At 41.3% G+C, this 12,534-nt stretch overlaps 1 protein-coding gene across 3 annotated transcripts in view; it reads right to left on the minus strand.

Annotated features, from left to right (window-relative positions):
• ATP6V1A (ATPase H+ transporting V1 subunit A) overlaps positions 1-12,534 on the minus strand; it is a 31,064-nt gene that overhangs the window by 17,378 nt on the left and 1,152 nt on the right. Inside the window, exons 1-2 of one of the 3 annotated variants that reach the window (XM_030471975.1) lie at positions 4,585-4,701; positions 931-1,025 (exon numbers count right to left, since the gene is read on the minus strand). In XM_030471975.1, coding sequence (XP_030327835.1) covers positions 931-1,012 — 82 coding nt within the window. In that variant the 5' untranslated portion in view covers positions 1,013-1,025; positions 4,585-4,701. Of the gene's footprint in view, positions 1-930; positions 1,026-4,420; positions 4,563-4,584; positions 4,702-12,534 lie in introns of those variants that run through there. The other 2 variants (XM_030471974.1, XM_030471973.1) reach the window with 2 other exon arrangements.

Here is a 12,534-nt window from a genome sequence, read left to right on the forward strand (position 1 = left end):
TTTGAGTTAGGTCAAAAACAAATTTCAGCAGGTCATACATGAGGCCTAACTGCTTTAGGACAAAATTTATTATGTCTTTTATATTGTAATCTCAATCTTCCACACAGGGTTCACATATTTACATAAAAACATATTTCCACTTTTTAGGAAATGAAGTGGTTGGTTTTAAGTAGCACTTCTGCAGTTAAGGAATTGGCAGTTAAAGAATAGGTATTTATTTAGGTAGACATGAACCAATGATTATTACTCATCAAATAAGCTGCATTAACAAAAATACATGCTATTCTTCTGTTCTCACTTTCCCATCCCTTCCTTTACCTCCTGAAGAGAATGCAGATGGGAGCAAAAAAGCTGGTAGAGTCTGCACGTATTCAAAAGCTGTCACCATCAGAGCCTCAAGAAACTATCTAAGCTGATAAAGGAGGAGGAGGAGTCCTCCTTGTCCCAGCCTTACTACCACCACACTGTGCCACCCTCCCTGACCCTTACAGCTCCTCGCTGAGCTCCTCCAGCCCACAGTGCAGTAATACAGAACAGCCTGACCCTGGGAAGGGACTGAGTATTCCAGAGATCACAGGGTCAAACTGCATTTCAGTAAGAATGGACTATGCATTTCTCACTGTTGTAGAGAAGCTTAATACACTGGGCCTGCAGAGTTCTGACCAAGTGGCTTTCTTCTCAAAGCTTACTACCTTTGGTATTATTATTATTAAGCCTGATTCTGCTCATTACATCTTTAGGTAAGATAAATTAGCAGTAACATCCTGTTAGTATATTTCTTAACATTTTATCAGACTGATCAGTGACCCTTCTTAAAAAGCCCTCCCCAAAAGGAAAGAGAAAAAGCCCCACCCAGAGCTCTACTATACTTCTGCACTTCCAAGTGAACAAGATTAACAAGACATTAAACAGAACCTATGAAATACCCACCAGGTCCTGAGACTCCATGGACATAACCAACAAAAGCCTCTCTTTCCTCATCACGGATTTTGGGTAGCTTGGAAAAGTTCATTTTGCCCGTTCAACTGTAGAGAAGGAAAAAAGAGTCAGTCCTAAGGAATACACACATCTTGTAAGCTCCTCCTCTTCCTCCCTCTGTTCTCTCTTTGTTTCCGGTGAGAAAGAATTCTGAACTCATACAACCTGAAGCACCTTAACCACACTGATTTTAGCTATAAAAAGTTAAAAGGTAACTTATTTAAACAAACAAAAGAACTAACATCCCCTATTGCAGAAAACCAGGCGCGGAACATCACTCCAGTATGCTCCACAAAACACTGCCGAGTGAAACAGTTACACTCCAAAAATGCCATAACATAGCTGGACTATTTCCAAGCCCAATAACAGGATATTTAAACAATGGAGAATCTCTTCTGTCTTTCACATCTCATCTATTCTCCTTCAAAACATGGAGTTTCTATCATTCTGAGCATGAGTATGTTCTGGTGCTGCTTTACTGCCACAGGTCTCTAAGAAGCAATACTACAAATATTAATTGTGAAACTTCTGGTTTTGCTATCTTAAGCTGCAGAATCAAGAGCACTCAGAGGAAGAAATATACATTTCCACAAGCACACAAACACGTGAGCTCTCTCTAGATGCCTCACAGTGAGGTATTACACAATCCTTGCTCTCAGTGAAAACCATGGAGCATTACAAGAAAATAGTGCTGAATAATGACCCAAAACCCCTACTTGCAACAGTTAAAAACTTGACTGCCATCTCTTGCCAATCACTGTTCAGGGAACAGGAAAAGCTGTTTTAGAAGCAGACCTCCTCCATCCACGTTTGTCCTATGATCGACGGTTGGGCTGGCCTGCTTCTGGTGCCGATAAGAGTAATGGTTTTGCTTTGTCAGCCCTTATCATGCTTTGTGTTACCTTGGAAACTGATTAGTGTTCGAGAACTGTGAGGCAACTCTCTGACCATGTCTACCATCCAGCACTGGTGAAAGGCGCAGTATGGCAGCCCCAGCATATGATGCTGTGGTTTGGTGACGTGAACTGAATGAAGCATCTGTTGACACAGTCTTTGCAAGCTTAACCTAACCCAGCATCTTCTGCAAGGCAGCAAATGCAGTGGCATGCTCAGGCTTGAAAACCTGACCCGTCCGCTAGGAGGAAGATGACAGCTACATTGCCACCCTATCCAACATCATTAAAGGATGCTTTTCTGCCTGCTCTTCAGGAGCAGCAGGTAACAGACATTTGCTATTCTTAAAATCTTACAACTGTTCCCAGCTTTTTAATACTACACTAACAAGTCCTCTGCCTCTCAGCCTCTTCCCCAATCTAAATGTTTTAAAAACATTGGCTCTGCTCTGTAACAAAAGGATCAAATGATTCCAAATTCTTATTCATCCTGAAGGAATAGCTTCTTCCAGGCTCCATGTCTCATTGGAGTGGATTGTGTTCAACATGGCTCCCACTGATTTATTTCACAACAGCCACCCCAACAGTTGATCACCACCACCAAGGAGTGGAGCTGCTAACTGCTCTCAAGCTTAAAGGCAGAGTCAGATGTCAGGTATCTGTTAGACCCCTCACCTCTCCATAATGATAGTTTATCCCTTAAGCTGCCTGTTGTCTAGGCCCGCAAGGTAATTTGAATTTCACTGCTTATTTCTCAAAAGCATTCTCCTAACAAATGGCAGAGGGGAGGTCCTTGCAAAGCAATCTGCAGTTCCTGAGCAACTGGTAAGAGCTGCTTCTGATCAGACTAATGTAACTACCTCAGCTTTTTTGCTTTTAACAATTAAAATGCTGTAAAACTCAAGCACAATTACTGACCATACAAAAAGGCAGCCTGCCTTATAAATCTACCCAAAGCATCTACTTCAACACACCACAAAGAACACTCTTGAGTCCTACTACCAAAATCTTCTATGTGAATAGAGAGTTACACCAAATTCTCATAACTGAATTAGTGACACTGCCTGTCAATGAGACAGTACAGGGTTTCATAGAGAAGAGTCGCTTTACAAAGCAAGGAGAGGCAGGAAGAACACCAGCCAGTTTCAATTTACATTAACTTTTCTTCCTATCCAAACACCACAGCTCAGCTGACCACCACCGCAAGCGGCTGCTTAGCTTCCAGGAAGGCAAATAAGAACCTCAGAACAGTCATTCTGCAGTTCAACTGCAACATCCTGACACCCAGCACCTGCAGCTCCTGTTGCTGTGGCTGCTCTGCTCCCTCTCTCTTCCTACAGCCACTTTCCCACATGACTGGCGAAGGCAGGTAAAAGGGAATGGGATTCCTCTGCTAGGCCACGTAGCAGTGCACCAACAAACCCTGGTTTTGTCCTGATCTTTATGACCTGCACTAACTATTTTTAAACACACATTTATTAACTATTCCAAGTGTAAAAGGCGCAGTGAATTCTTCCTCACCTTTCTTTGTTCCATCTCCTATATACCTCCAAACAAAATACAGAGAGTCTAAAAAGCCAGTCCTCACCCAAACAAGCTGACCTCTTTTTTAATGGGCTAAAAATCTTTTAACATTGAATACAAATTAAGAAAACAACGTGCTGTTATTTATCTCTGCATAGTTTTCTTGTGCTAGTGTATTAGCACTAACAGATTTTCATTTTATATGGAAAAGTCCTTGAGGGCAGAAACGTTGCCTTACCTACCTACACTGTTAAATGTTTTCAGTGTTATTACTCAGATAAAATGGAATTCCCTAAAGCACGTCAGGATTTGCTAAACACAACATAATGTGTGTGCAGGCAGCATGTACTTACCCCAGAAGCCATGGTAGTTAGCCATTTTGGAAAGCTACTGAGCTCCTGTAGCCTTTCAGAGGCCTCTTGCCAACACAGAGTATTAGGCACTATATGCAATCCACTCCTACAAAAGTCCACTAAAACACCTACACAGGATATTAGCTTAATTTTAATTCCCTCATGGACAAAGATGCATCTTGCATCCTTCAAAACTTACATACATGAATCTTCTTCATATTTAACAGTTCACCAATTGATTTTAAACACGCTCTTAAGCTCTAACATGGACATATGCTGCCTAACAGTGCCAGAAATCAAAATATTACTTGCTGCAGAACCATCTCTGACTGAAAGGTGGTTTATTAAAGTAATTTTTTAGTCATAATTAAGCAAGAAAGGGCCAACAACCCAAGTTTTCTACCTTGGTTTCAACCCCAGCACAGCAATTTGGCTACACAGTAACGCCAAAAATTTAACTGTCTAGCTCTCAATGCTGGCAAAACCTGTTTTCTGTTACAGTTCCTTGGTTTTGGTTCAAACATTTGATCAGTCCCAGAATTTATACGATGAACTGCCTTACCACAAAGATCTCTTCAAAATTAAGACTCCAGAGAGATTTTTTACAAGGAGCCTTCTCACAGCATGGAAGAAAATCCGTCACTATTTTACCATATAAACACAGATCCTTACCTTCTTTTGCAGAAACAGGGAGTAACAGTCCAGCAAAGCCAGAATTCAGCAGTTAAGCACTACCACTTAGGAAATGATTGTCCTTCTCGTGCCCCAACAGAGGGATGAGAAAGCCTGCTGCAGAGGGGAAAGCAATTTCTGACACACAGCAGAGGCATAACCACCTGACTTGGTGAGTCATCAGTCTCTCTCTCTCCCACCAGCACTCAGGAATGCCGCAATAGCAAATCAAGCTTCCCAGAGCCCAGCTGAACTCCCATCTGTGCCCTCCTCGCTGCACAGGACCCAGCAGAAGAAATTCAGTGTTCACATGAAGGGCCCCCTACAAAGCCAGTAATCCCAATGGTGCATACTACTACCTAAAAATCCTTCAGAGAGATGCTTTCTGCTGAAATCTGTTTACCCCCCCCCGCCTCCAGTCTAATATATCCATGTCAGTGAATGCTCTGTTCTGGAAGAGCTTAACAGAATTGTTTAACAACAGACTGCGCAAGTAGGCACTGAAGACACTAATCCTAATTGCTTGAGTATGTAGAACAGGTATTGATTGTCAAAACTGAGGCTTGTGGGGCTTACTTCTGCTAAGAGCCCCTTCTCCTAGTTAGCAAAAGCATTGATGAAGCTGCCCAACACTGAGCACCTTAGTGAAGCAGACTGATGTGCCACCTTGAGTGACAGCTAGAGCTTGACAAGCACTGACAAATTGTCCTGCACGTGGCACAGGAGACAAGCAGTTATGCTGTCTCTCCCCCAGGAAGCTGCATGAGTTGAAGAGTTCCCTGTAGTTTTCACAGCTTCCCAAGACTATCTTTGCAAGTTCCAGCATTAGCAACACATCAAATTACTTAAATACACTAACCAAAATTGTAGTAAATAGCACAAGACCAGCAATTCACATGCTGCAGCATTACATTACTAAGTCACCAGTGCTAGGATTCATTCTGCTGAAGTAATTTTGAATTAAGATCATAGAATTTACTATATCTGAAACAGACTAATGCGAGTTGACTTCCTAGGGTAGAAAAATTGAGTCAGAACATAAGCCCTTACTTTCAATACCCAGGAAAGCTTAATAGGCATACACATTAAAATTTAGCCAAATAAAGTTTTCCAAAGAAAATCCCTCCTCCTCTTCTTAGTAAAAACATAGATGTTACAGGATAGTAAAGATCAGAACCCACACTGCACAGTCAGCTTAGTGTTGCATTCGAGACATGCTTTAGGATGAAGACTGCCAACATGTACTGTGTTCACCAGAGCAGACTCTGGTACACTGCATAAACCCCAGTGTCCGGCTGTACGAGGACGTGTTGCAAGGGCCTCATAAATAATAGGATAATCACTGTCATAGATTTCCTGTAGCTTGGGCAGTTTATACTTCCCCCTCCAACAGACTATTTTTAAGAGGAAGTATTAAAAAAAGTACAGTGCCTAAGTTACTAGTCAAAAGCAGTTTAGCAGCATTTCTGCACCAATGCAGGCAATTTGGGATATTGTCCCAGAAGAAATAGCATGCCCAGAACTCTAACACAGGTCACCTGGAAGGGAAGCCAAATAGGAAATCTGCTCCTTCATACTATGCAGAGTTATAATTTTACTGTAACACAGCAGGGAAAATTGCTCCAGATTTCTCAGCCATCAAACACCAGAATCACTGAGGCTGGAAGGCACCTCTGGAGATCGCCTAGTTCCAAGGCCCTGCTCAGAGCAAGCTAGAGCAGGGTGCTCAGGGCCACATCCAGCTGGGTGTTGATTACCTCCAAGGATGAAGACTCCTCAGCTCTCTGGGCAACCTGTTCCACTGCTCAGACACAGTAAAAAAGTGGTTTTTTTACGTTTAAAGGGAATTCCCTGTATTACAGTTCGTGCCCATTCCTTCTTGTTAGTTCAGCAGACAGCACCGAAAAGAGTGGTGGCTCATCCTCTTTGCTCCCTCCCATTAGGTTATGTATATACATTAAGATTCTTGGAGCCTGCTCTTCCTGAGGCTACATAATCCCAGCTCTCTGACCCTCTCTTCATCTCTCCAAACCTTAACAGTCTTTGCGGCTCTTTTCTGAAGCCACTCTGTTAAGCCATGACTTCCTTCTACCGGAGAACCCAGAACCAGACACAGCACTCCAGATGTGGTTTCCTCAGAGCTTAATCAAGGGGAAAACCCACCTCCCTGCACCTGCTGGCAGCGCTGTCCTAAAGCCAGGATAGTCTGGCCATCTTTGCCACAAGGACACATTGCCAGCTCACATTCAACTTGGTGGCCACCAGGACCTCTGGTCCTTTTCAGCAAAGCCACTTCACAGCAAGACAATCTCCAGCTCAACACAATGATATGGCTTAGTCTTCACACAAACATCAAGAAGCTAACTGTACCAACCTCTTGGCATAAGCTCCGAGATAGAAGTATCATTGTTTCTTAAACTCAACAATACTGACATTCTTCCATTTAATTATTCATACAATTCCAGTTGCCACAGGGCACTCTGAGGCCCCCTCTGCTCTCGATAGGTCAGGAATCTGCTTAAGTGATGCTCAACTACATACTGTGGATCCACCTGCAACCATACAAAACAATTCGTCTTTCACACCACTTGCTTCTTGGGTACTATAAAGCTCCTTCCTTTTACAAGAGGCTTGCTACTCAGTACACATACAGGTAAATCCAGGTGCACTCAAGAAAAAAGACAGCAAATAGAATTATGCTGCCACTATCAGCAGAGCAGACAACGGCTACAAAGTGAGACTGTGCAACCTGGCAATTCACGAAGCCCATCATAAGCTCTCACTGCCTTCTTCCTCGAAACAGATGGGGACTGACGTGTGGGTATGCCAATACGTACAAGTCTAATGCTTCAAGCAAGCATCATGCCTTGCACACAAGCTAAACACATATAAAATGTATTTATACGTAGTACATACATACAGCATGAGAGACTTTCCACTCCCATGAAGATGAGGAGTGAAGTCTGTTTGCGCAAATACCACCACCACCAATTGTTGTTCAAGCACCCAAGCTTTTATTCAGAAGCTTGGGAGGTTCCCTCAGTTAGCCCAGAACAGGACTAGAGGAAAAAGTTGTGTTCAAACATGACTGTGAAGTTAGCAACAGCAATAAAACCAGGGAGAAAAGCAGGCAAGGCGTTCACTGCAGAGTTGTTTGACCCACTGAAGATTTGATCAGCTCAGTAGATAACCGGCATTCTGGCTTCAAATGTAGCTGTCATGCTGTATCTAGAACTGATAATGATCCCAGTTTTATCTATTACAATACTCCTGTTATTAGAGAAAACCACATTGTTCAGAGGGGGAGGGGGGCGCGAGATCTTCATCAGCTGACTGGTTGTATGCCACAAAGTTTCCATAATGGGGTTTTCTACACCAATTCTTTCCTCTCAGCCCAGAAGGCTTCTCCAGAGGAGCTCTAGAGGTGGAAATAGATGAGCTGCCCCTTATTTCTTATTTGCTACACTGCTTCACAAGTTTCCTACTGCAAAAAATTCGCTATCCCTTTCATCCTGCTACACATCCTGCCCTTGTTTGGCTTGATAGACTTTCACACAAAAGAAAGCTCTAACGCTACTGAGATCCAAGCCATAACACAGAACATTAATACAATATTCATTTCTCTGTTCCACAGTGGCCGCCTTGATACTGGATCTAGCTGTTAGGACCAAAAAGTCCTGCAGCCATTAGTACAGTGCTCAGTCACTTCCTCTGGACAAACAAAGTTTTCATTAACCTCACTAACATTACTGCAAAGATAAGATCTGCCCTTGCTTTTACTAAATAAAAGTCACTCTACTTTTAGGTGTATTTGGCATTGTTACTTGAAACACTTCTCACTGCTCTAACCTTTAAGATGAGAAACATGAAAATGAGATGAATGCAAAGCTGTAAATGATCACAGCAGCAACTTTACTCCAGTTCAGTAGTCATTTCTGAATAAAGATTCTTACCAGACAAAAGGTGCACAATTTTCTAACACAACTGTGACTAGATTTGTAAGTCAGGCTCAGTTTTACATGCAGAAACACATTAGTAATTTGGGCTCATTAAAACACATCAGCTCCTCTCCAAGCCTCACCACTGCCTAACCCCCGGTCCCTAAATGTAATAGCTAAAATAATGAGCAGAAGTTTGGAATAAGCATTTTATCATTACACTTAGTTTTCAGATCAGTCTTTAAAGTTGGGATATTACAGAATCTTCAGTTTATTATGTGAGGTATTTGACAGCTAGTTTTAAAAGCTGAACCAGGAGTAAGTTTGCATGAAAGTCTTTAAGAAAGACCTAATCCCCCTAGCAGATAGAAGTAGTCTTTTACAGCACTTTGGTATAATGAAACACCTGGTTGGAATCACCACACACATGTTGGCATTGGATTCCAGTAAAAGGAAATTAAGTTGAGGTCAACTTTTCCTGTAATGGAAAATGTCATCTTTATGTTTTAAAGCAAGTTAAGCCACATTTGGAGATTTTATGTTCAATTACCTGAAGTATTTACAGCTTCTTTAGAATAGCCAGAGCCCCTCCAACATACTACATTTTAACATTGTTTAAACTAAATATTGTGGTGGTTATCTGAATATCTACCAGGTGATGCAAATTCATCTCACAATAAAAAAAACCCACAAGACTTCAAGGATCTAGAGGAATTTCACATAACAGGAGTGCCTTTAGAAGGCCTTACCAACATTATCTCCAGTTAGCCAGAAATACCATTTTGTGGGTTTTTTCCTGAGGAGCTGCTTTTTAAGGTATTATTTTCATAGTGAGAAACAAAAGAATAATATAGTGTAATAACGAGAAGGAACAAATGTTTGTCCCACTAACTGAACTTCACGAAAGATGCAGTTTCTTTGCTAAAAATAGTAAAAACAGTAAAAAAAAAAAATATAGGAAAAAAAAGTCATCATTCTTCAGGCCGCTAAAGGAAACTCTCATACCTGAAAGCTTCTGTCCTGCTATAATAAATTATGCTAATAAAGGCACAGTCTTGCCGCTATGAAGTTAATACCTTCTCCCATAACATTTCTAATCCCATATCACACCTGATCATCCCAAACATGACAGGACTTCTCTTCATGCTTAGGGCACAGAATGCAGACCAGTAGCATAGACACCTCCTATCTTTTGCACAGTCTTAAAACAACAACAACCCACTCCAGTAAGCAAGCATAGCTGATAGCATCCTAAAGATGGGACACAGCATGGGAACACGGCATCTTCACAGTGCAGATTTCAGCATTTTTCTTGGGATGCCATCTGGCAAAAAGAGCTAGTTAGACAGAGTGGTCAGCTGAACACATCAACATTTCAGCTTGGCCATGAGAACCCTTACAATATGAGCACTCTTCAACTGACTGAGGACAAAGACAAGACTTTCACATTACAGAGACACCCTCTAGGAACACCATTTCTCTCTTAAGCAACTGCAGTGGGTCTATTTTCAGCAGACTTTGTAGTTCATTTAACTGTTTAGCAGGATGAGTCTCGCTTGACTGGGGTAGCAATGGTCTGCAAAATTATTCTTTTCAGGATTAAACAGATGCCAGATAGGTAATGCAGAAAACCCAGCACTATAAACACATGGCCATGATGGCAGTTACCCATACTAGTTTTAGTTCTTTCTGGTTACTTCAGATATGAATATTTTAAGACACCCAAAATGGACTCTCCAAAATTCTGTAAGGTATGGCAAAATGAAAGACCTGTCAGAAGGCAGCATGCATATATTAGATCACTGCCAGACAAATCATTTCTGAAAAGAACCAGCAGTGACACTGACATTTACTGTTACAAAAGCTCAGCAGGGTAATCGAGCTGACAAACCAAGAAAATAAATTCAGCAGCTAAACCTGATTTTCATCTGCCATTTGGTTAAGTCATAGTAAAGTCTGTTAGACCATGACTTGCAGAATTTATCCATACACATCTTACCGGTTTTCAGAGTAAGGGAATCATTTCAGCAAAGACAGAACTTGTAAGGCAAAGTGTTATAGCAGCCATATAACATATGGAAGTCTAAAAATCTTGAAGCAAATAGTCAATCCTTGGAGAAGTGGAGGCATTTAACTTGAGAATTTGGCAAAAACAGGAGAAATAAATGCACAGATGAAATAAAGTAACCAAACAAAAATATTTGTAAGATTGTAGAACATATGCCATCAGGTATCACCAAACCCAAGAATTTCGTATAAGCTTAGCTGTCCAGTTTCAAAGAGGGCATAACACAAAGAACAAAAAACCATTTTCAGGACATAAAAGAAGGTACAACAATGACAACCATAAGATCAAGGCTAAGCCACTTTTCATGCTAGGCCTTTAGGTGATTACTGGCTTAACCTGCACAGGAAGAAACGGTTGAAATGCTTAGATTCATTCCACTTCCTCTGCTGGAGTAGGTCCCCACTTATTTCTCTCTGTCCAGATGGAAGGCTAAAGAAGTCATATGTTTTAAGACGGTGAGCAAGAGTGAACAAGCATGATATTCCAGTTGACTACATAGTCTTTTCCTTGGTACGCTTCCAGTCTAAAAACAAATCATGTGGATACCATTGTTCAACAATACCTCAACATTTCCAAGTCTAAAATCCCCCACATTTCTTTGTAACCAAAGATAAAAGTATGAAGGAAAGAAAATCTATTTCAGCTCCAGGCAATGTAGCTTTGAGTTGTTGTGCGGTTTGTTAGGGTTTAGCAGGGAAAAAAAAAAAAAAAAAGAGAAAGAGAAAGAAAAAGAGGGACTATGGATTTGGCCAGCAATAGCATGCAACATCTTATGGTCAATACCAAAGTAACCAAAGACATCAAGTAGGTTATCCTGTAATCATTCTGCTCTTTTAAAGAGTAATTAGGAACGTGTCCTTGGCTCACAAACAGGCAATTTAAAAGCATGAGGGAAAAACATTGGTAGGAACTTTCAGGACTCGGGAACTCAAAGAGACAGTGTTATGGTATCAAACACAAGAGGTGAAGCACAGTGCCTCTAGATGTATCTCCAGGGGAATCATCTAGTTATCTGCTGGTCTATCATGGCTTTGGATGACAACAGCTAATGCCAGTACCCACATTTGTCTGGAAGACGACTGCACAAAGTCATACTGAGAAAAAATTTAGACAACAGCACACTGAAGCCTGCAGACTCCGTAAGTCAGGATGAATGAGGTATAAAACAGTTGATATATACTTGGACCAAAAGAAGAGTTAAATTTAAGCTAATGCTGTCAAAAAATTAAGCAGCTAGTACTAATCATTCATGGCATAACCCTAATATTAGCACTATCCGTAGAAAAAGAGTTCTTGATTTGGAAAATGGAAAGCCTGCATTTACAGGAAACAGATCTTGTGTTACTATTGCAACACAAGACTTCAACCCCCATTTAAACAGTCAGCTGATGCCAGCAGTCATTTTCCAGTGCTGTCTTAATTTCTTCTTCCCCATCCTCTCAAGCTGATGTCCATGGTGGTTTATCATTTCTGAATGCCGTGCTTTGTCCCCTGAGTATAGAATCAGGTCTAGGTTTTTCCCCACGTACAAGAGTAAAACTCTTTTCAAGAAGACTTGACATAATCAACTAACAGGCACAGTAAAAGTAATCTGCAATATTTTTGGTAATGCAAACACCTGTAGACACTGACCTCACTTCACACATTCTTAAGCAGAAAATAATAAAATGTAGATACAATTATTTATGTTTGCTGCTCATTGAGAAGGCCTTTAAAATACTGTATAGAGAAGGCAAGCATTCAGCTACTGCAGATCTACAGAGTGCCAAAGTCAGCCCAAGTACAGCAACTTACAATATGTTGAGGATCTGCCTCAGCTATTCAAACTTCTGCTTGCAAATGCCAACATACGCTCAACACAAAGAACGGGTGGGCTAATAAACCACCTTTAGAGGACTGTCAGCAGGCTTTCTTCCTTTTCCACCCCCTCTCCACTTCATCAAGTGGTATTTGCTCACGTATTGCATTACAGAGAGTAAAACTATCACCAAATTGCTTTTACTCCCAGTTGGGAGTGCAAATTCTCTGCAGGAAGCTAGTGAAATCTTCAGGAGAAATCACTTTGGGCAACTGCATTGAATGGACAGATCTCCACACGTGTCATACAC

Source organism: Strigops habroptila, chromosome 2, assembly GCF_004027225.2.
Source record: "Strigops habroptila isolate Jane chromosome 2, bStrHab1.2.pri, whole genome shotgun sequence".
In the NCBI taxonomy this organism is placed as follows: Eukaryota; Metazoa; Chordata; class Aves; order Psittaciformes; family Psittacidae; genus Strigops; species Strigops habroptila.